At 52.2% G+C, this 22,934-nt stretch overlaps 1 protein-coding gene across 3 annotated transcripts; it reads left to right on the forward strand.

Moving 5' to 3' along the window:
* Nucleotides 1-370: 370 nt before the first annotated feature.
* On the forward strand, nt 371-22,274 carry LOC118771904 (inactive histone-lysine N-methyltransferase 2E-like). 3 transcript variants are annotated; one of them, XM_036520054.1, is made up of 24 exons: nt 371-786; nt 7,678-7,829; nt 10,803-10,917; nt 11,000-11,226; nt 11,385-11,524; nt 11,668-11,855; nt 11,982-12,020; nt 12,221-12,406; nt 12,506-12,636; nt 12,771-12,888; nt 12,978-13,087; nt 13,281-13,542; nt 15,039-15,137; nt 16,523-16,684; nt 17,031-17,348; nt 17,580-17,873; nt 18,076-18,235; nt 18,399-18,619; nt 18,894-18,950; nt 19,169-19,591; nt 19,781-20,037; nt 20,296-20,384; nt 20,539-20,624; nt 20,915-22,274. In XM_036520054.1, the coding sequence occupies exons 2-24, from the start codon at nt 7,759-7,761 to the stop codon at nt 21,902-21,904; spliced, it is 4,743 nt and encodes a 1,580-aa protein (XP_036375947.1). In that variant the 5' UTR covers nt 371-786; nt 7,678-7,758; the 3' UTR covers nt 21,905-22,274. The 3 variants fall into 3 exon arrangements, with proteins under 3 accessions (XP_036375947.1, XP_036375948.1, XP_036375950.1); XM_036520055.1 differs by having other exon boundaries at nt 10,806-10,917; XM_036520057.1 differs by lacking the exon at nt 15,039-15,137.
* The last annotated feature ends 660 nt before the right edge of the window (nt 22,275-22,934 follow it).

The raw sequence follows: 22,934 nt of genomic DNA on the forward strand, positions 1-22,934 counted from the left end.
AATCAATATGTTTCATTTATTTTATGATCATAAAAGGTAAGGTATTCCGATCAGTTTTACTGGTTTTAATATTTATTCAGAAAACTTCATTCACAGAAAAAAATCCAGTCAGTTTGGCTCGTTTAAGATGCAGTTGAAAGTCGTCCTTGTTCTCATTCCTTGCATAGTAACGATGATGCACCTATATACTTGTAAGACGTGCTTCAGAGCAGGCTCTCCAAATTCACCGTGCCCCACACAAAAATGGCGGACGCGTTCTGTGAGGTAGAATTTTGAGTGGCAAATATGGGTCTGAACTACAGATCAGCGGAATGATACTCGTGAACGCGCTTTCCGCTGGTGAACTGTCCGCTCGCCGCGCCCCTGCGGTCGTGGGCGGGTGAACCCCGCAGGGTGTATGGGGCCGGGCTCGGAGCGAGAGGGGGGGCTGGCGTGGGGGAGGCGGAGTCACGGCAGTCCTGCCAGAGCCGCCATTTTTGCAAAGGGAAAAGAGACAGGACCGAGCGGATCTAGTTTCCAACAGTCACCATAGAGAGGGCAGGGAATTACAGGCTTTTAAACAGACAAAACTCAAAATCCACGGAGTCAGGATAGCGTTCAAAAACAAGAGAAGACGCAGGACAGTTTTTCATGGGAGAGAACAGCGTTAAATGTAACATTTTCCCCTTTGTTGAAGATCCGCAGTGGAGACAGTAGTATTGTTTTGGTTGTGTGGAGGCACGGGCGGCGGGGTCTCACCCGGGTCCCCTGTTCCTTTATTCACAGTACCTACATTGGACCTTAACGGTGAGTAAAGTACTCTATTATTTAAACGAGAATTTAAACCCCCTTTGCTGCGGTGCCACGTAGTTTTCATTAGAAGACCTCATCAAATTACAACTACATAGCTAGGCTGCCTGTCTTGGTGAAGTGGTTCTCAAGGGAGCGTGGAAGCTGTGGGGATTTGAAAGTGCTGCTTTAGTTGACGCCAGTGTTAGCTAGTTTACTGTTACTTTCTAAGTTTTCCGTCTCTTTTAGGGGTGCATGATGGCCCTTTAATGTGTTGCACACGCAGTGGAAGAGTACCGTTCTGTCAGTAGGAGGGTAACAGCACATTACAATTTAGATGTTGCACAGCTTCATGCTGCCTGGTTGTGGAAGACCAGTTAAACGAAAAATATCGTAAAACAGTGACCTCGTTGTCTGATCGATTGGAAATGCACGTTCTTTTGCTTTACTAAAATAGGAGACGAAGACCCAGTTTCTTTAAATCGTCCCATTCGTGTTTGACGTAGCAAGCTAGCTATGAGCTTGTGCACTGTTTATTTCAAACAGTATGGCTAGTCCCTACACTGACATTTGTAACCTGCTATTATCTTTGCACCTCTGAATACTCTTACCTTTGACCTTCAGTCTTGTAACTGTGACTGCAAGCTTTATTTCACTTTAAAATATGTTGGAGGTGTGCAGAAGTCAACACAACAGGGCTTTTGTTTACATAGCGAGTCTAGCAAGCTGGCTAACTAGCGAGCTATAGCAAAACCACACGTCTGTCTCAGCTGACATAGACAGGGTGAGATAATCCGATTGCGCTTTGAAATGATTCACGTCCATGCGATCGTTTTGAAATAGTGATGAAAATGATGCCAACGATGCCGAGGTAGCCTGATAGCCTAGCAACCTTGGCCAGCTCGTCTTAAACGAGAAGCGTTCCGAGAATGAGCTCAGGGACCGAGGGATTCCCCCGTTGGGTTTATTACAAAAACACGTTTAACTGTTGGGTTCTTAATTTAGATTCAGAAAGTATGTGCCTGTATTACTGCAGACGTGGGGGAGGGGTGCGGAGCTGAAAGAAACAGAATCGACGAAAACTGTAGCCGTTGTAGCATATCATTGCAATGTACCTGCACGTTTACGAAGTGGTTGAATTAAACTGATACCCAGGCACATGCGTTACAATGGTGTGATACTGCGACTTTCCCCTCTCTGGCGAAGTACCGAGGCTAGCTAGTTAATTATCAGCTAGCGAATTAGCCAGCTAAGTATTTATTAACACGATCTCTCCCTAAACGTTAGCGCCTCTATTTGACTAGCAACGCTACTAAACTAGCTAGCCTGTTTGTCTGTACTTAAAATAGATACATTGCTACTTTGTTTTCCGAACGATGTACAAACATTAATGTTAGCTTGCTAGCTACGTCCTGTCTTAAAGCATCTCGTAACGACGGTTTCACCCTGCCCAATTCCGGAGCTATTTGATGTCAGCGAGGCTAGCCAAGTCGCTAGCAGATGAACTACCTAATGTCGTTTTATGTCTTATTCCCCGCGTATTTTCTGGCAAAAAAAACAGGCACCGACGACGATAAATGAACTGGGGTTGTCTGGCGGTTACTCAAAACACGATCTTCCGTAGTGATGAATGGATTTGTTTTCCGATCGCTTTTCCTCTTGCGCCGAGGTCTCCTGGCCGTCCCCATGAAAGCGTTGTAAAGATGGCGGCCTGAGCTTATATGTGGAGACTAAACCAGTTCATCCCCCCGCACCCCTACCGGCCGATCCCTCTGCAGCGCAACCACACAGCGCCAGCGACCTGCAAAAGACCATATGATCATATATGTTCTGCTACATAGAAATATCAGATTTTTGCGTTTTTTTTCCCAGCATACGTGGCTGACCACGTCCTGTATTTAGTCGAACACGCAAAATTAGGCCCATCGTTTTTTTTTATTTTTATTTTTTAAAGAGACATGTAGTTAGCATACTGTGAACTAACATGCCGGATAGCATTTGAAATCCAAATATGTAGCTTAGCCTGCCAGGGCGAGTGTTATTCAACCAGGGTACCGCCCCCCTTCGGATATATTCACCGTGTCTGTTCATCTTCAATTTTTTACCAGTACATTTACATTAATATTCGTAGTAACATTAATCTAAATTACAACCGAAAACAAGATAGTTATCTAGGGTTACATGAGAAATTACTGAAATGGAAAATTGTAGTGATATGACGTGAGCCGTGTAAGATACTGCCCTATTGATACCCTGACACAGTTAAAGGTGTAAGACTTGTTACATTTCAATTTGCATTGTAAGTGTCAGAGAGATATTGTTATTCCCTTATTGTTATTCAGCTCAGTGTAGTGGTATGTTCTTGAACGCTATTGGAGATACTAACAGTTTGATTTGATAAATAGCTGCGTCTGATTTGCTTCATCTCTGCAACACAAATACCCTATGGATGGGGATCTCAGGCGCAGGGGCATGTTTGTATGATGTTGGCACAGGTTTATTTCAGTAAGCCTAACTTGGCTGTTGTTTTGGCAGCTTGTCAAAGTGGAGTTACATAAAAGGATGCTGGACTTTGTGGAAATAACAGTGTAGGATTTATTGGCGTCCCCAGTCTTTTCTCTGTCTCTCAAATCTCAGTTGCAGTCTTGAAATGGCCAAATACCACAGCCAAAAAACGAGACTTTCAGCAACCCTTAAACCGGAAGTGGCAGTGTGGCGGTGTCTTTGGTTCGCTTGTATACATGGATGATGAATGATTAGAACTGTGTGCCCAGTGCTCAGAAAACATTAAGGGTACCATAGACTGTTGGTGCCTTGTCAGTGATAGATGGTTGTTATGACTGACAGGGTGAGAAGTCTTTTACCATAATGGTCATCTTGGAAGGCGTGGTGTATGGGTAAAACTGAGCATGCTGTGGTTAGAAGTTAGTCTGTTTCTCTACTGGCTCTAGTAACATCCTCACTTTGAGGGCATTGCTGAGCAGTTCTCTGTTCTGGTTCAATTAATAGCAAGTGTCATGGGTCAACAGGGAGAAATGGTCTAACCGAATGGCGTTTGAGTGAAAATAACTTCATTCTTGGCGAGGCTTGTCTAAATGGCCTTGTGACCTGAATGATTGGCAGGGTGGGTGTGTGTAAGTATGTGTGCATGAGACTGGGCCACTAGGAGAGGGTCATTTCTGTTAAACAGCAGCTTATTGGACACCTTAGACAAAGAACTCCCTTCCCCAGCCTCACCCAGACTCAGAGTAGATTCGTGTCTTCAGAAAACAATGTGAAATAATAACCAGAAGAAAATGATGTTCATAAATAAATACATAAAAATAAAGACAGTGGGTGTTTTATTGTTCTTGCAGAAGTATTGGAGTCAAGGCAGCATGGACCAGTGTCTGCGCAGCCGACTGCAGCTAGCAGTGATGGACCCAGGGCCCTCGGTCAGGGCGTTGTGGATGGTGTCTGCGCAGCTGACTGCAGCTAGCAGTGGTGGAGTCAGGGCAGTGTGGACAGTGTTCAGTGTCTGCACAGTGGACTGCAGCTAGCACTGATGTCCTTGGTAGGACAGTGAATAGCAGCTGTGCCCTGATGCTAATGAGAGGTAGTCCGTGCTGTCGGAAGCAGCTGAGAACAGCCCGCATCCATCCACCTCACTGCAGGCCCCTGAGAGAGCTGCAGACATTGTGTTAATTATTTGCTCAGCAGAAGTCCTTACCCCAAGGCAATTGACATAGCTCACATTTTTTTTTTTTTACATATTATCCATGTGTACATATGATTCAGGTGAGGTACCTGGCTGAAGGGCACGAAAGCTGTACACCTCACTGAATCTGAACCTGCAACCTTCTGGTTATGAACTCAGTTACCTAAACACTCCACCGTGGTGCCATCCTGTTTCCTCTGTGCTTCTGACAGGCCCGCCCCATGGCACCAACAGTCGTTGCTCACTGCTCCTGTCTTTTGCCCTGTCCTATGAGACACAGTGAGACACAGTGGACATACTGTAGCTGCTGCCTGACTCGTGTTTGATTGGTCCCTCCCTTGTCTTGCTCATGTCTGACTGGTCCCCCATTAGTCTGGTGCCTGTTTGATTGGTTCCCCCCTGGCCTTGTGCCCTGTGGTTACTGTTGCTGTGAGTGAGAGGCAGGTGTGTAACAGTGCAGGACAGTGTGGGGTGACACAGATGGTTACAGCCTCTCCCCTTTCACTGTTTTTTGCTTTTTTCTTGTTCTGTGTCAAAGTGATGTATGAAACAAATAATATGGGCCAGGAGTTTGTAACTATCGCATGCATGGCTCTGTGTTCCTATTTTGTTGGCATGCAGGCGCGCACCAGGTGTACATTTTCATAAACACATCTGTCAGCACTGGTGCTGTTAAAGCCCGCATTGCAAAACACACACACACACACACACACACACACACACACACACACAGCTGTTGAAGGACTTTCACTCATAGTCTGTACATGCATGTTTTTAAATGGGTTTGGGATGTGGGTCCGGGGAGCAGTAACAAGATTTCGCTTTTATGTTGTGACACTGTGCAGCCGCCCCAGCTGCGACAGACCTGAATGGAGTCTGACCTGAGTGTGGGGATGCCGTCTGCATCAGAGGGTCGCTCTCCTCCTGGCTTGGGAAGGATGTCCATTTTGACTGGCTGAGATAAGCAAGGCGTGCTGTATCAAGTCAGAAGCCTTCAAGGATGTACCTCCTGTTCCTTTTGTAAGTTTGACAGTGGTCTGTGATCCTCTCTCATTGGCTGCTCTCTCGCCCAGGTGATTGTTGAGGCTTGGGGTGCCACACCTGCTCCCTGTGACGCAGGTTCTGTCAGCCAGGGGACGCTCTGCGACGGTCACTCCCTCTAAACTGTCTCCTCAGGAGGATCAGTGCACTGGGGCCTGGGGGGGGGGGGGGGGGGGGAGAGTGGAGTCCATACGCCGTCATGGAAGCAAATCAATTTACTGTGGCAGAGCCCCCCCTGCTGGGCACATAACCTAATTACCGTCTCGCAGCTCTCCATTCACGCTGTCCCAAATCCCACTCTGTAGAGGCCTGGCCTGGTTGTTTGCGCATGCGCACACACACACACACACACACACACACACACACACACACACACACACACACACACACACACACACACACACTCGCCATGTGCTGCGGGGTTGAGTTTCAGGCCAGATCTCTCTGTCTCTCAGCTGGCAGTGCTGGCTCGAGGCCATCATTGTGTGCTGGTGCTGGGCGGTGGACACTCTCTGCCGTATCGTATGTTGCGGGTTGTATGTGTTTGTAGTCTTTATCTTGTGGTCTGTTAATCATTATCTCCCTGTGTGGTGTCGGAGAAAGCCTATAGCCCTGACGGTTATGTGTAGCGTACAAGTCAAAGAGGCTTCAGATAGTTTTTATTTTTGTTTGTCTGCAGATGCTGTTATCTGGGTAACTTGCACTTGAAATACGGCACTACTCATACATCTGGGCAAGTCTCTAAGGGAAGGCAGACTAGGTACGGCTGTGTTCCTCTGAGGATTCAGTCTTGCAACCCCCTGGTGAGGGGGCAAGGTCCCTGATCATGCTGCCACAGTGCTGCACAGTAAAAGCTTGAGGCCAGGCTTGGCTCTTCCCTCTGCCTGTCACACCCCCTGCTGGGAGAGAGGTATAGCTGCAGGATGTGCTTGGAGCTGTGCACTCACCTTGTGTGACCTGAAGCAGTGGAGGATTGTGGGATTGCCCGGCCAGCAGCGTGGGGACAGGAGGGTGCAGTCTGGCTCAGTGGGGCAGAGGCCCTGTGCCCAGCCTTCTGCAGGAGCAGGGTCCAGACACAGAACACACTCGTACACCACATATGCACTGTACGTGCGCGTGCACACAAACCCACACACTCTCTCATACATGCACAAACTTGCGCACACACACACATACACACAACACACAATCACGTACGCATGCACATGTGCACGTGCACACACACACAGTGACTCTTAATACTGACAGTTCCTGTATCAGATTGGCAGCTCTTTCTGTGTGTGGTGTGTTGGAAAGAGATCTAATTAATCTGTTTTTTGTTTTTTTTGTTTTACAAATGTACATATTTCTGTTTACACTATTCTGATAGCACACTGTAGCACATGTTATTTACTGGTAAGCTTTGGCTGTACTTATAACTCCTCTCCTATCCAAAAAAATAATTTAAGTGTTACTCTCTGATGCTTCCTTGAGAAACAGTGGTGTCTGTTTCGTGACTGTTCTAGTTATTATTGAACAAAAAGGGATTTTGTGAGTGGATGCCTGCATACTTTTTGAATGAACAGTTTTTTTTTTCCCAAGAAAAATGGATACAATCATGTTGTTTTTCCCATTTCATTCATGGGAACCCCGACTTGGTGCTGGTTGGCTCCCTCTAGTGGATATCATGGTTACTCTAACATGCTGCATTCTTGTTCCTGTGTGGTGGTCTCCTTGGCGCAGTTCATTATTCTAGGCGGTCAGCGTTTCTGTCTTTCAGCCCTGGTCACTCAGTGAGGTTGCAGTATTCATTGGTAGTGTGTCTTGTATAGACTGTGTTCTTGTTTACAGTGCCAGAGATACAGTGCAGTGTTCACGCCAGGATAGAGTCTCTCTCGGTGCATGACGTCAGTTCATCAGTTTTGTTTTTCTGCTGCTGTACGCATATTTTTAGCTGTGTACCATATTCTCTGAAGCATGATAAAGTGCTCTAAATGACTGTGTCATGGATTTAAATGCTAACCACCTTTTTCTCCTGTGCCTCTCTTTTTCCCCCTCCCTCCATTTCTCTCACATCTCCCTGTCTCCCTCCTTCTCTCTTTCTTTCTCCGTTTTCTGCCTTATCTCCCTGTAACCCTCTCTACCTCTCTTTCTCTCTCTCTCTCTGCCCCCCCCCCCCTCTCTGTTCACAGGCTTTGTGGATGCACTTAGATGTCTGCAATGAGTGCTGTGGCTGGCATGCCTCCCTGCTCTGGACTCTGTAGGACAACGTCATGAGCGTAGTCGTCCCAGTGGGGGTGGACACAGAAGACACCTCGTACCTGGACATGGCCGCAGGCTCGGAGTGAGTGATCCCTGGCCCCTTGACCCCGCTGTCCTCCTCCTTGGTCCCCGCCTGGCTCTCACTCGCTCTGTGTCTCCTGTTCTCTCTTTCAAATTCAAAATGCTTTGTGGGAATAGCAAACAGACTTGTCCCAGTACACTGAAAAACACCTGAGGCTGACTCTGTGTCTCTGTAGTTGAGGCTGACTCTGTGTCTCTCTCTGTAGTTGAGGCTGAGTCTGTGTCTCTGTAGTTGAGGCTGACTCTGTGTCTCTCTCTGTAGTTGAGGCTGAGTCTGTGTCTCTGTAGTTGAGGCTGACTCTCTGTCTCTCTCTGTAGTTGAGGCTGAGTCTGTGTCTCTGTAGTTGAGGCTGACTCTCTGTCTCTCTCTGTAGTTGAGGCTGAGTCTGTGTCTCTGTAGTTGAGGCTGACTCTCTGTCTCTCTCTGTAGTTGAGGCTGAGTCTGTGTCTCTGTAGTTGAGGCTGACTCTCTGTCTCTCTCTGTAGTTGAGGCTGAGTCTGTGTCTCTGTAGTTGAGGCTGACTCTCTGTCTCTCTCTGTAGTTGAGGCTGACTCTCTGTCTCTCTCTGTAGTTGAGGCTGAGTCTCTATCTCTCTCTGTAGCTGAGGCTGACTCTCTGTCTCTCTCTGTAGTTGAGGCTGACTCTGTGTCTCTGTAGTTGAGGCTGACTCTCTGTCTCTCTCTGTAGTTGAGGCTGAGTCTCTATCTCTCTCTGTAGTTGAGGCTGAGTCTGTGTCTCTGTAGCTGAGGCTGACTCTCTGTCTCTCTCTGTAGTTGAGGCTGAGTCTGTCTCTGGAGGCAGAGTTCCCCTCTGTCCCTGTCTCCCTTGACAGGTGGCCCTTCCTGGGTTCAGATTTTAATTTGCCCCACACAGCTGTCCCTTTAAGGTTTTAGTGGTGATCCCTTTAAGGCTTTAGTCTGTCTTCTTCAGCTGAGGCTGGGTCTGTCTGCAGATTTAGAATAAGAAGCTGACCCACCTGCTGCTGGAAGCAGTCTGCTTTTCAATGACACTGTCACATGACTAGCCCTGCTGTGTGTGTGTGTGTGTGTGCGTGCGTTTGAAAGATTTTGCATATGTCAGGAGAGAGAGCGTCTTTGGTTTTCTGTGTTGACACGTAGAGCACAGTGTGTGTGCTGACGGCAGCACTGTTGCCATGGCAGCAAGTGGGAGTACTTCAGAGTGGAGGCATTGCCTGCAGAAGTGCAACAACCTTCTCTCTCCCTGTCTCTCATGCGCGCGTGCATGTGAGCATTTGTGAGCGTGAGAGCGTGTGTTTGTGAGTGTGTGTGTTCCTGTGTAGCAGAGAAATAGTGATGTGTCCCTCTGTTTTTGCTCTGGTGATTTCTGACTCACAAGATTAACATGGACCTCACTGCTCCTGTCCCTCTGTCTTTTTAAATACAGACCAAACCAAAACAATATGGCATAAATAGTCACTTCAGTTATAGCATGGAACTTCGAATGTAGGCACTGTTCGGTGTAAAACACTGTACCCATCATGCCCGTGGTCTGGGCGGCGCCTGGTCGTTTCACTTTCACTTTGCAAGAGCTCCGATAAGAGCGCCAAAACAAGCAGGAAGTGTGTTAGAGCACTGACAGGAGAGCAGCCACGAGGGAGAGAAAGGGAGAGACGGAGAGGTACTGTACTGTAGAGCCCAGGAGTGCTTTTGCGTTTGTGTGTGTACATGTGTGCGCGTGTGTGTGTGTGTTTGCCTGCTCTCGGTGCAGTTGGCTGTGGAGATGTGCTCCGTATGGGTTTGTAATCTCCTGCAGTGACGCTGTGTCAGTGTACCATACAGAGCTGAGGATGTAAGCTGGCGTTGGTTATCAGGCTGTCCCCTGCTGGAGGGTTGGATAGAGAGGAAGGCCATGCGGTGTGTCTGTGCTGCTGATGGGGTATCCTGGCTATTGAATGTGCTCCTAGTTTCAGCCCCTGTGATTTCTGGCTTGCTGTGTGTGAGTTTGAGCAGTGTGTGTGAGGGAGTTTGAGACGGTTTATGAGCTGTGTGTGTGTGTGTGTTTGGGGGGGGAGTGCGTGCGGTGACAGTCACTGTTGTCTGTATGTCTGTTTCTGACCGCATCCCCTGTGTCTGCATCTCTCTGCCTCTCTCATGCTTTCAGTATCACTCTCTCAGACTCACAAAATGTGCCTCAGGCTGTCAAAGCAGTGGGTTTAGGATTCACATGAACGGCAGCGCTGCTATCCATTATTATGAAAGGATGATATACATTTTCAGTCTGTGCCTTATCCTGCTGAGGCTGCGTGTGGAACAGCCTTAACCCCGCAGTGTGGGCTCATTGTGTCTTCATCTGAAACAGTGTGTTCTCTGGTGCTTTTGTCAGAGAGCACACTACTTCTGCTCCCTTCAGTCTGCATGTTACTGGTGTGCTGTTTTTGAGTGTTCACCTCTCTGATCACAGCTGCAGCAGAACGTTCCGGTCTGAAGCAGCGTCTTTGAATGGAGTGGAAAGGCTGTATGACCAGTGGCTGGTTTTACCTGTCAGACCTGTAGTGTTACTGCTGTGTTTGTTTTTGTGCTCGTGTGTGCGCGTGTGTGCGCGCGTGCACGCGTGTGTGTGTACACGTGCGTGCACTCCCCCTGCTGTTATCCAGTGAAGGAGGCGTGCGAGAGAGTGTGTGATCTCCAGAATTCTCTCTTTCTCGCTCTTTCTGTATTTCTCTGTCTCTTATTACCTTTAAAAATCCCATTTCATGAATGAATTTGTCTAGACCATCCAGGATGAGTGTGTTTAAAGAGGAATCATTTTTCAGCCTCGTGTTTCCTTTTAGCGCCTCTGTAACTTCAGTAGCAGCGTGTCCTGTCATTGTAAGATAATTGTGTGTCTCAGCTTCCTTGAAGTTTTTGAATGCGGGTAAGGTTTGCTGTTCATCATCAGTGCAGGGTAGGTTTCATTGAGCAGGCCTGAAGGCTGTCACACAGCTAATGTAGGGGTCTGTGTCTGTGTGTCCAGCAGACCCGAGTCTGTGGAGGCGAGCCCTGTGGTAGTGGAGAAGTCCAGCTACCCGCACCAGCTGTACAGCAGCAGCTCCCATCACTCTCACAGCTACATCGGCCTCCCGTACGCTGTGAGTATCCGGCCTACATGCAAGCCACTCCCCCTTATGCTTCAGCTTGCCCTCCCCGGTAACCCTAGCTCCTCCTCCTCAGGACCACAACTATGGGGCGCGGCCACCGCCCACACCGCCTGCCTCGCCCCCGCCGGCGGTGCTGATCCGGCCGGGGGAGGGGCTGTTCGTGCCGGCGGCCCAGGACGAGGCGTCCCGCGGCACCACGCTCAGCACCTCGGAGGACAGCAGCTACGGTGCCGACATCACCCGCTGCATCTGCGGCTTCACCCATGACGACGGATACATGATCTGCTGCGACAAGTGCAGGTGAGGACACTCTCCTCTCTCTCTCTGCAGTGTGTGGTAGGTGTCAGTAGTCTGTGTGCGGTGTGTGGTAGGTGTCAGTAGTCGGTGTGTGGTAGGTGTCAGTAGTCTGTGTCCGGTGTGTGGTAGGTGTCACCACTCTTTCTCCTCTCTCTCTGCAGCGTGTGGCAGCACATTGACTGCATGGGGATCGACAGGCAGCACATACCGGAGACGTACCTGTGTGAGCGCTGCCAGCCGCGGAGCCTGGACAGAGACAGGGCCATCGCCCTGCAGACCAGGAAGAGAGAGAGCATGTCAGGTGAGCCCTGTACCTGGCTGCAGGCTGCTGCCGTACACTCGGGCAGGGCCTTAAATCTGAATTTCTGCGGTGAATATCCAGCCTGTGTGTGTGTGTGTTTTTGTTCATGCGTGTGTGTGTGTGTGTGTGTGTGTGCGCTGCAGACGGAGACACCAGCGCTACAGAGAGTGGGGATGAGGTGCCGCTGGAGCTGTACACAGCGTTCCAGCACACGCCCACCAGCATCACGCTGACGGCCACGCGCACTCCCAGCAAACAGGCCGACAAGAAGCGCAAGAAGAGCGGCGACAAAGAGCCGGCACCTGTGACCGGCCCCGCCCGAGCCAAGAAGGTCTGCCCCTATACCCTGTATCCTGTGCCCTATACCCTATACCCTGTATCCTATGCCCTCTGTCCCCTGTCCTCTGTCTGTCTGTCCCTGTAACTGTGCTGGCTCACTGCTCTGTCTGTCCTGCAGGCATTCCGTGAGGGGTCCAGGAAGTCCTCCAGAGTAAAGGTGCGTAGGGCATGACATGCACACACAACGACACTCAACACTCAGACATGCCGTCACCTTTCTGTTGAGCCCATTCCCAGCCATTCGAAAGTGAAATGAATAGCTCTTATTAGCAGTGTGTTCATTCGTCCTTCTGTAAAATTGACTGGAGAGACTGAGAGGAGCCTGTTTGTGACCCCCCCTCCCCTTCTCTTTGCCAGGGCTCTGCCCCAGAGCTGGACCCCAGCCACCCCCCTTCCCTGTGGGAGAATAAGATGAAGGCCTGGATGGAGCGCTACGAGGAGGCCAGCAGCAACCAGTACAGCGAAGACATCCAGCTACTGCTGAGAGACACCAAGAGCCCTGCCTACAACAGCCACACCGCTGCGTTTAAACCACCTGTAGAGGTGAGTGTCTGCCTGTACATATGTGTGTGTACGGTCATGTGTTTTATATGTATGTGGGTGTACATACACACACTCACTCTCATCTTCTGTGTCTTGCAGACTCTGGTGCAGAAGAATAAGAGGACCCTCCGAGCTGGGTGTGACCTGTCTCCAGACTCCCTCATCATGGAGTACAGGGGGAAGTTCATGTTGCGGCAGCAGTTTGAGGCCAACGGCTTCTTCTTCAAGAGGTGAGGTCCAGCTTCCTGGACCTGTCAGTGTGTCTCTGAGGGTCTGTGAGTGTGAGCAGTGATATGTGTGTGGTGGGACTGCCATGTTTTCTGTATCCTCACCCTGGATGTGTGTGCCCCCCCTTCCCCCTCAGGCCGTACCCGTTCGTGCTGTTCTACTCCAACTTCCACGGACTGGAGGTGTGTGTCGACGCCCGCAGTTTCGGGAACGAGGCCCGCTTCATCCGCCGCTCCTGCACGCCCAACGCAGAGGTGAGCGTCCAATCACGCGGCTGCAGAGCCACTGTCACATGCGCAGCCCGAGGACAGGTGACTCACCTGTCCCTGTCCCTCTTTGTCAGGTGCGGCATGTGATCGAGGATGGCACACTGCACCTCTACATCTACTCGGTAAAGCCCATCAGCAAAGGCAGTGAGATCACCATCGGCTTCGACTACGACTATGGCAGCTGGTGAGCACAAGGATGACACACACAACACGCAGTGAGCACAGTGTGTGTGATGCAGTGTTTGATGTGGAGATGGCCAGTTGTGTGGTCAGATTGTGCAGTGCAGATGTCGCTCTCTCTCCTGTGTATGCAATCAGCATAAGACTGAGCTCTCTCTCTCTCTCTCTCTCTCTCTCTCTCTCTCGTGTGTGTGCAGTCAGTATAAGGTAGACTGCGCGTGTCTGAAGGGGAACCCGCAGTGTCCGGTCCTCAAGCACAACTCGGAGCCCACTGAGAATGACACCCGGCGCCGGCGGGCCCGCAAGGACAGGGACCCACCCCGGGAGAGCGAGGGGGCCCAGAACCAGAACATCACTCTGGACTGTGACAACAGCATCGCCAGCACCAAGAGCAAGGCCATCACTGACAACAAGCAGAGGAAGCTGTCCCCACTCCGCCTGTCCATCTCCAACAACCAGGTACACCTCTCCCCCTCTCTCTGTCTCTCCAACAAACAGGTACACCTGTCCCCCCTCTCTCTGTCTCTCTAACAACCAGGTTCACCTGTCCCCCCCTCTCCCCCCCCCATCAAGTGTATCCATCTGAGTGCAGGTGAGGGAGAGAGCATTAAGTTCACCCTGCTCCTCTTCCCACTCACTCACATCTCTGGGGCATGATGGGTAGGGTTCATTCTGAGTGGAGGAATCAAGGGACGGGGGGGGTAACATTATGAATTGCTACGCAAACCTGTCTGTCACTCTACCGCTGAATACTTGTCCTGTTGTCACTCCATCACACACTGGTCTGTTCTCGCTCTCGACACCTCTCCCTGTGGTGGTTGCTGTTTGATTTTGGAGTGAAATTCTCTGCGGTACCTTTCCAAAAATATCTCCTGACTTTCGGATGGCCCAATGGCTTGTTTGATACCACCTGTCCCTCATCATTGTCATCATCGTCATGTCACCTCCACGCACCACGTTAGTGTCACTTCCCTTGCTTCATGTTAGAAGGCGGGAAACGCTCCAAGTTTGATCCATTTTGTATACCTTCACGCCAAGGTTGCTGCATCATAACATTAAAGACAGGTAACATTCTGAGTGGACGGAGATGCCCTTGCATAAATCATCTAGAATTTTGGTGCCTGAGGTCGTTTGATCCCCAGTCTGCTGTTGCCATGGTGAGAGATGCTCAGCACTTAATAGGACAGTGCAGCCCCCTGGTGGTGCCTCTGAGTGCAGGCTGGTGTTTCTGTGGCTTTGGCTGCACTCTCTGGTTTTCCCGTCTCTGGTTTTCTCTCTCTCTGTTCCTCTTTCGCTCAGCCATGGTTTCTCTGGTGTTTATGCTGTGTTCAGACCTTGTGTAGGAGGCAGACAGAAAGCATTGCTAGCTGTCAGGAGGGCTGGTACCTCTGGGTTCAGGTGGATTGTTTTATGCAGATGTGTTTGCCAGCCTTTTGGAGGCAGGAGAGAGGATTTGATCCATTACCTGGTGCACGTGGTCTGCAGCTGCAAGAGGCACACTGCCACACACACGGTCAGAGGCAGAAAGTGAAATACGAGTGTTTATGGAGGAGCGTGTTGTGTTAACTGAATTCCCACAGACATGTATACAAGCTTCCCTCTCTTACCCAGACCACACACCTTCATCATGGACTACACAAAAGCCATACCTTTGACACGGACTGCACAAACCCCTTACTTAATACTGACCGCACACCAGCCCTGACTTTATATGACGGCATGCAAAGCCTAACTTAACAGGGACCCTAATACGGATCGCACGCAGTCTCTGTCAGTGTTACAGCCAGGACTGCACACCAGCTGTTCCCATCACTCCAACCGGCGACGGCAGCGTCTGAGCACCCGAGCACTGACCCAGCATTGCCCAGTCACACTGCCCCCTCGTTCTCCCCTTCCAGTCTGTACTCAGACACGCAGCAGTGCCGTCATAAAGCGCCTCTCCCCCCCTCTTCCAGGAGCCTGAGTTAATTGAGGATATTGAAGAGAAAACCTCCGTTAGCAATGAAGTAGAGATGGAGTCAGAGGAGCAGATTGCCGAGAGGAGGAGGAAGATGGTAAGTGTATCAGGCTGTAGCGTGCAGTGCTGGTGTGGGTGACCCCCCCCTTCCTCCCTGCCCCCTGCGGGCCCCTATGGTCCCCCTATCAGCCGCTAATGCCACTCCAGCTGCTGTCTCTGCTCCTGTCGCAATGACACCTTAGCACCCTGGGGTCCCAGCCACCTACCCCACCTCCCCAGCTTCCTCCTCCTCTACCTCCTCAGAAGTTGCTAACAACTCAGTCTGTCACTCTCTCTGTCCCTCAACCCCCTCCCCCCCCCCGCCTACTTGCTCCCTCTCTCTCCCTAGGCTGTAGGCCTTCCAGAGTGCTGGCTTTGAGTTTCTTTACTCGTTTTCTCTTATTTATACAGATACCTTGTTTCTTCATGATCTCTGACACACTTCACCATTTGAAATCTCGCAGGCGTCTGGCTCTTATTCACTGTAGAAATAAACCCACGCACGTACATACACACGCTCACATGTACAAACATACACACATGCATACTTACAAACTCACAAATATGCACACACACACATGTAGTCTTTAAACTGATATTGTTAGCTGTCTTTAGATGCTGTGAGCCAACGATATGCAGAATGCTGAGGATAGTGTCTGAGTGAGAATCTGTGGCTGGATTGGGTTGCCAGGGCCTGATTGATCCTGGGTGCTGATTGGGTGGCGTTGGAGGGAATCAGTCAGTGAAATGTCCGTCTGATTTGGGGATCTATACACTAACTGAACAAGCACACAGTACTTGCTCAGCAGTGAAAGTGTCACCTCAGTCAGTGTGGCGATTAAAGATAGCTTCTTTCCATTGAGAAAAGCAGGCTGTCCCAGCACACCTTGTGTCTGGGTGGCGCTCCTCCTGTCCCATCTGTGGGTATGTGTATTCACTTAGGGGATATTCAGCAGGGTCAGGACACAGCAAATGTTCTGGGCCTGACAGTTGCTTTTGGCTGGCTGTGCAGTGCAGTGATATGTTCTGAGTGGTTTGCTGGTGACTGTAGGATGGATTGCTCTGAGATTTTTGAGCCAGGACTAGCTGTTATTGACAGGTCTGTGAGGGTCGTTGGGAGGAGGAAAGCCTTGTGTAGTCAGATATGACAGTACAGCAAAACGGGTCTTAGATCAGCTTATTCTCCTCAGGGTTGTGACTTTGCCAATGTTGTGATGAGGAAGGGTGTGGGTCTGTGATTGGCTCTTGATCTCCCCCTGGTGGTCACCCAGATGACTTTCGCTTGTATTGCTGCGCTGCTGCGTCTGCTTGTTTGCCTGCGTGCTGTACGTGTGGGCGGGGCAGTGCTGACGCTGTGCCTGCATGTGGGCGGGGCAGTGCTGATGCTGTGCCTGCGTGCTGTGCGTGTGGGCGGGGCAGTGCTGACGCTGTGCTTGCCTGCAGACACGCGAGGAGAGGAAGATGGAGGCCATCCTTCAGGCCTTCGCCCGCATGGAGAAGAGGGAGAAGCGCAGGGAGCAGGCCCTGGAGAGGAGCGGCACCAAGGCCGACATCAAAGAGGAGCCGCCGGCCACGCCCGAAACCGAGGCCCCTGCCCTGCTGCAGGTACCCCACACACACTCAGCCCTGTCTGTCATACACATTCTCACACACACTCGATGTCTCTCTCTTGCACACACTCCCTGTCTCACTCACACACACACAAACGCACACACACACACACGCACACACACTCACTGTCTCAACAGGCACACACACACACACACACACTCACTGTCTCACTCACACACACACACACACACACACACACACACACTCACTGTCTCAACACACACACACTCTCTCTCTCTGACACTCTTTCTCTCTCCTTCACACATTCTCAAACACACACGCTGGCACACACACACTCACTGTCTCTCTCACTCTCACGGTCTCTGTGTGTCCGTTGCAGCCGCTGCTGGACGTGGTGAAGGAGGAGGTGGGTGTGAAGGCGGTGGTGGCGAAGGTGAGCCGCTCGAAGCAGAGGAAGAGCCTCTCCCGCAGCCGCACGCACATCGGCCAGCAGCGCCGGCGCGCCAGGACCATCAGCACCTGCTCCGACCTGCCGCCCGCGTCGCCCGGGGAGTGCCCGGAGCCGCCCGAGAACGAGCCGCCCGCCCCGCCCGAGCCCGAGCCGCTGCCGCCTAACCCCCCCGACGCCACCCCGCCCCACAGCAGCTCCCCCGCGCCCCCCTGCCGCTCCGCACACAGATACCCCAAAACCAAAAAGGTACGACCCTGTCTTACAGCTTTACACTGAGGCAAGCAAACGCAAGGAAACAGTTCGGTCTGACAGAACAGTCATTTCAGCAGCCTTGAAACAGCCGTTCGCTACATTGGAAATTTTCTGTCCAACTGAACACTTGCCCTGAGGTTCATTTTCAGATACTTCTCTGAATTTCTGGCTGTGGGTGAGACACTGAGCAGGCCTATGAGATTCCTCTCTGTCGTTCTGCTGCAGCACTTGATGAGCGAGTGGATGGGAGAGAAGCAGGATCGTGCGGTGCACACCCCTGAGCCCACTCCAGAGCGCCCCCTGCGGATCAGCTCTGACCCCGAGGTTCTGGCCACCCAGCTGAACGCCCTGCCGGGTCTGGTGTGCAGCCCGCACGTTTACAGCACGCCCAAACACTATGTCCGCTTCTCCTCGCCCTTCCTGACCAATCGCAGCCCCACCGTGCCTGGCGTGCCAATCAGCCGACGCCGGTCCCGCGAGCTTCCAGAGACCCCGCCCACCTCCGGCTCCTGCAAGAAGGTGGGGCCTCAAAAACAGCATGTCCCTTAATCTGCGGTCCTCTCTGAATCTCTGTGGCCCTCTCTGAATCTCTGTGGCCCTCTCTGAATCTCTGTGGCCCTCTCTGAGTCTCCGTGGCACTGTGTGAGTGGGCTCTCCGAGTCTGTACTCTGTGAATCTCTCTTGTGAGCCCGTTTGTAAGCCTGCCCTCCCCTCTCTGCAGCGCTGGCTGAAGCAGGCTCTGGAGGAGGAGAGCTCCCCTAGACGCCCCACCTTCATGCTGCCCAGTGAGGGGCCCCTCAGCCCCCCCATTAACGGGGATTCCGACAGTCCCCTCCCCCTAAACGGCAGCTGCTCCTCACCAGCTTTACCGGCCTTACCAGGTGTGTACAGCTCAGCTGCCTGTGAGAGAGTGTGTATATGTGTGTGACAATGTAAGAATGTGTCCGTGTATATGTGTGTGTGGGGATGTGAGAATGTGTGTGTGAGTTTGTATGTGTTTAGTATGTGTATTTGCGTGTGTAACCGTACTGGTCTCTATTGCAGAGCTGCCCGCTCCTTTGAAGAAGCGCCGGCTTTGCCCTCTGGACTCCTGTATGTCAGAAGGCTCCACCCCCTACGGCTCACCCTGTGCCACGCCCACACGCACTGACCTCCCAGACACGCCCGGCACCCCCCACCCCCGCTCTGAGGACCAGGGCACTGACCCCTCCCCCTCCACCCCCACACAGCTCCCTCAAGCCCTGCCCCATCCCACCCAGCCGGAGGTAAGAAGAGAGAGATGCACTGACACACACAGACCGATGCTCACACTCGCTGACACACACAGACCGATGCTCACACTCGCTGACACACACAGACCGCGCACACACTCGCTGACACACACACCGATGCTCACACTGACACACTGCCACCAGCACTCATATGCATAGACACGAACACACAAACTTCGTGTGACATTGCAGTCACACTCAAATCTACACACATGTACACACACACACGTGACTCATTGTAAGGACTCATGTGTCTCTGTGTCCTCAGAGCGAGTCCTCTCCAGAACGTTCCCCTGTGATGAGTCAGAGAACCAGCACTGCAGAGGTGAGGAAAGGACTAGTTTATCATCCGTCATCATCCTCACCATTGTGTCTCTGTGTGTCTCTGTGTGTGCTGTTTCAGTACTTCAGTACTCGCCGTGTGTTTCATATCAGTGTTTGGTACTGTTGCAGGTGTATGTGCATGCATAAAGGCAGTGTGCTATGATATAGCTTTGTGTCTCTAATGACTCCTCCTCCTCCTCCTCCTCCTCCTCCTCCCAGGCGGAGCGCCCCCCCTCGCTGCTGTCCTCCCCTCGGGTGCAGAGGCCCAGTGCAGATGCATCCCTGGACACACCCCTGCAGGAGGTCAGGGTGGCGAGCCCAGAGCCCCAGGAGTGTGGCGGGGACGAGGCGGGGGAGGCAGGTCCAGACAGCGCTGCTGACTCCACCCTCACCGACCCCCCCGCCGTGTCCTACCCCCCCTGGATGAAGAGCCCGGACAGGGGTGCCCTCTCCTTCTCCCCAGTCAACTCCAACCTGCGCGACCTCACCCCCTCCCACACGCTGGAGCTGGGGGCCTTCCGCCCGGATGCCGCAGCCAGCTCCTTCAGCGAGGGGGCGCTGTACTACCCCTGCTTGCTGGCGGGGGAGGGAACGGGAGAGGCAGGGGGTGCAAACTTGCAGACCCCCCCTCAGAAAAAGAAGGTGAGCAGTGTGGATGTGCTCAGTCTAGATAAAGCCATGCATTAGCACTGTGCTGTCTGGCCAAAGCTGGCACTGCATCTGGATCAGTTATCGTGGGCAGCCTTAACTTGATTTTAATGACTGGTCCAGGCTCTACTGATCCTGGATCAGCGCTGCACACTGTCTCAGACCATCTCTCTGTGGTCCCAGGTGTCTCTGCTGGAGTACAGGAAGCGACAGCGTGAGGCCAGGCGGAGTGGCTCCAAGGCAGAGTGCGGCTCCCCTGTGCCCACAGCGCCTCCTCTGGCCGGACTGTGCAGTGCGGCTGTGGAAGGCTGCCCCGTTGCCTCAGAGACGGCCCCAGAGCCCCCGGCCCAGTGGAGCGGCCCGCCATGTGAAACCTCCCAGCCGTGTGAGGGCACAGAGACCCCGCCCCAGGGGGAGAGGCAGGGTGGGGAGGGCCAGTGGTAGGTACACACAGCCACTCCTGCAACACTGCAGGGCTGCAGATGAAAGTGGAACTGTGGGGTGGTGTGGGGGCGGTTGGGCTGGTTTTTGCAGCGTGGGGAGGACTGGGTCTATTTGAAGTGGCTTGCACAGTGGGGAAGAGCGGGTAGGATTGGGGTGGCCCGGGGACACGTACAGGTACAGCAGTTTGGGGTGTGGGAAAGAATGGTGTGCTGATGGGTCAGGCGGAGGGTTGATCTCCGTGATATCTGTTGCAGGACGTCGTCCACGTCAGTAGAGCAGGCGAGAGAGCGCAGCTACCATAGAGCCCTGTTGCTGAGCGACCATCACAAAGACAGGGACACAGGTACGCTGTCGAGCACGCGAACGCACACCACAGAAGCAGGGACACGTGCCGCCACACACGTACATATAAACACATACACGCACCACACACACCACACCACACCACACACGTCTCCTGCGGATGTAATGGAGAGATGGGTGTTTGTGTGTTGCAGATGGAGGAGAGGCAGATGGTGACAGAGTGAAGGAGTGTGCCTCTCCCACCCCACACAAGACCTGCAGGAACTCCCCCTCACACAAGGTGAGACTGCATTACAGTGTACACCACTGTACTACAGGACATATACTACATTACTGTCACTTAGCAGACGCTCTTATTCAGTGCAACTTTAACAATACACACTGCAGCACTGCAGTACACAGTTCAGTATGCATTATAGTACACACTACATTACAGTACTCACTACTGCACTATAGTTCTCAGCCCTGTACTACAGTATGCACCGCATTCAGTGTAAAAAGCCTTTAATGTAATCACTTCTTCTACATGGATGACCAGTAGATAATAAATATTCTCTCTCTTGCTCTCAGCCGTGCTCTCCTGGCCCCAGTGTGCCCCCCCCGGCAGTCTCTCGGCCTGTGAAAGAAGAGGACAGTGAGAGTGGAGCCCCCTGTCTGTCACCCTCGGTCCAGCAGGCCTGCAAAGCCCCCCTGACCCCCACCAAGCTGCAGTGCGGGACCCTGTACGCTGGCCCCTCCCCCCAGACCCAGCCCCAGGGCTCTCCGTACCGTGGCCAGAGATCCTTCCACTCTGTCCAGCCACAGCCCCAACTCCAGCCCCAGGCTTCACCAGGCCCAACCTCCTTCTCCCAGTACAGTCCCCAGAGTGCTCCCCCACCCCCTCCGCCACCCCCACCTGCGCCCCCTGCATCTGCGGGGTACTTCCCTGGGCAGACGGCAGCCCCTGCGGGCCTCTACCCAGGGTACAAGCCTGTGGGGGTGTCCCCCTTTCCCCCTGTCTCCCAGCCCCTAATACAGACTCACCACGCCCTCCACTATCAGAACTCAGAAGCCCCGCCCCCTCCTCCTCCCCCACCCCCACACCCACAGCCCGCCCCCTCTCTGCTGCATGTCACCTTGCCCCCACCCATACAGCAGCACCAGCTCCTGCTGGGCTCTGCACCCCCACCCCCACCTCCCCCTCCCCAAGGCCAGACCCCCCAGCCTCAGCCCAGCAGCTCCAATCTCCTGTCCCTGCAGCAGGCCCCACCCCCCCCACCCCCGCCTCCCCCACCAGCTCCCTCCACCACCTCCCCACTGCAGGCCACGCACCACTTCCCAAACCTGGGGGGGTTCCAGACGCCGCTGCTACACACGGGAGCCTCCAGCAACACCCCCGCGCCCCCCTCCACCTTCCAGTCCCGGCCGCAGGGCGTGCCCCCGCCCCCGCCCCCTCCCCAGCAGACTCCACCCACACAGTCACAGGCCATGCCTCCTCAGCTACCCAGTGGACCCCGGGGAGCCCCTCCATCCTCTGCCCCATTCCACCCGTCGGGGTACCTGAGCTCGGGGTGGCACTGAATCCCACCCCAGTGGACTCCACAGAAAGTAGGGGTGTTCTGAACATACAGCCAATGGAAGCGCAAACAAGGGTACTTTTTAAGGACAAAAGAAGATAAAAGACTAAAACAATCTTGTACAGAGACTTTCTATGAAATGCCCATGAATCCCGGTGCTCATCACCCTCTCGCTGGCATCGTCCACCTGGGAAATGTCTTTCCGTTTCACTTATTTCACCCTCCTGTGGCTGAAAGCCGTGCCTGTCTGTCTGTCCGTCTGTCTAACAGCCCCCCCACTGTCTGTCAGTGTACATTCCACCTTCCACTTCTCTCTGTGTCTGAGACGTTTTTCCTACATTTTACTGTTTAATTTAGTGGCTCATTTTATCGAAGGGAAAAAAAAGCTTTTTGTACAAATGAAATACAGAATTATTATTTTTTTTATTCCCATTTGTAACGGAATCTGAGCACCGATGTATTCAGAGAGAAAATTGCTTCTGGGAGTCTCCTTCACTGCCCCAGGAGTCTGTACTGTGTGTGTGTGTGTGTGTGTGTGTGTGTGTGTGTGTGTGTGAGTGAGAGAGATGGAGAGAAAGGAAAGTGAACATAAGTGAATGGCCACATGGCTTTGGAAGTTGCCTGAGTGAGGACTTACCTATAGGTAGGATGTTAGCAGTTTATTTTTGGATTTTAATGGTTATTTGTAGAAAGTGTAATTTAATGTATAGATGCTTAAAAGCCTGTAAATAGTTGCTTCTTTTCTTTTCTATGCTTGTACAGTTGGCTCCCATCACATTTTGGAATATGGTTTGTAAATATGAGCTCTCTCTTCACAAAGCTCAACCTCTCTGTGACAGTAGCACTATTTTTTATTTTCTCTTCTGGAATATTCTATATTATTTTTGTCTTTTTTATTGTTTGTGTGTGTGGAAGAGAGACTCACAGACACTGCACTGGTTGATATTTTCATTGTTCATTAAAACACAGTAATGTCAGTTTTATACCACAGTGCGTGTGGTGTGCCTCTGTCTGGATGCAGCTCCATGCTGACC

Source organism: Megalops cyprinoides, chromosome 25 (genome assembly GCF_013368585.1).
Source record: "Megalops cyprinoides isolate fMegCyp1 chromosome 25, fMegCyp1.pri, whole genome shotgun sequence".
In the NCBI taxonomy this organism is placed as follows: domain Eukaryota; kingdom Metazoa; phylum Chordata; class Actinopteri; order Elopiformes; family Megalopidae; genus Megalops; species Megalops cyprinoides.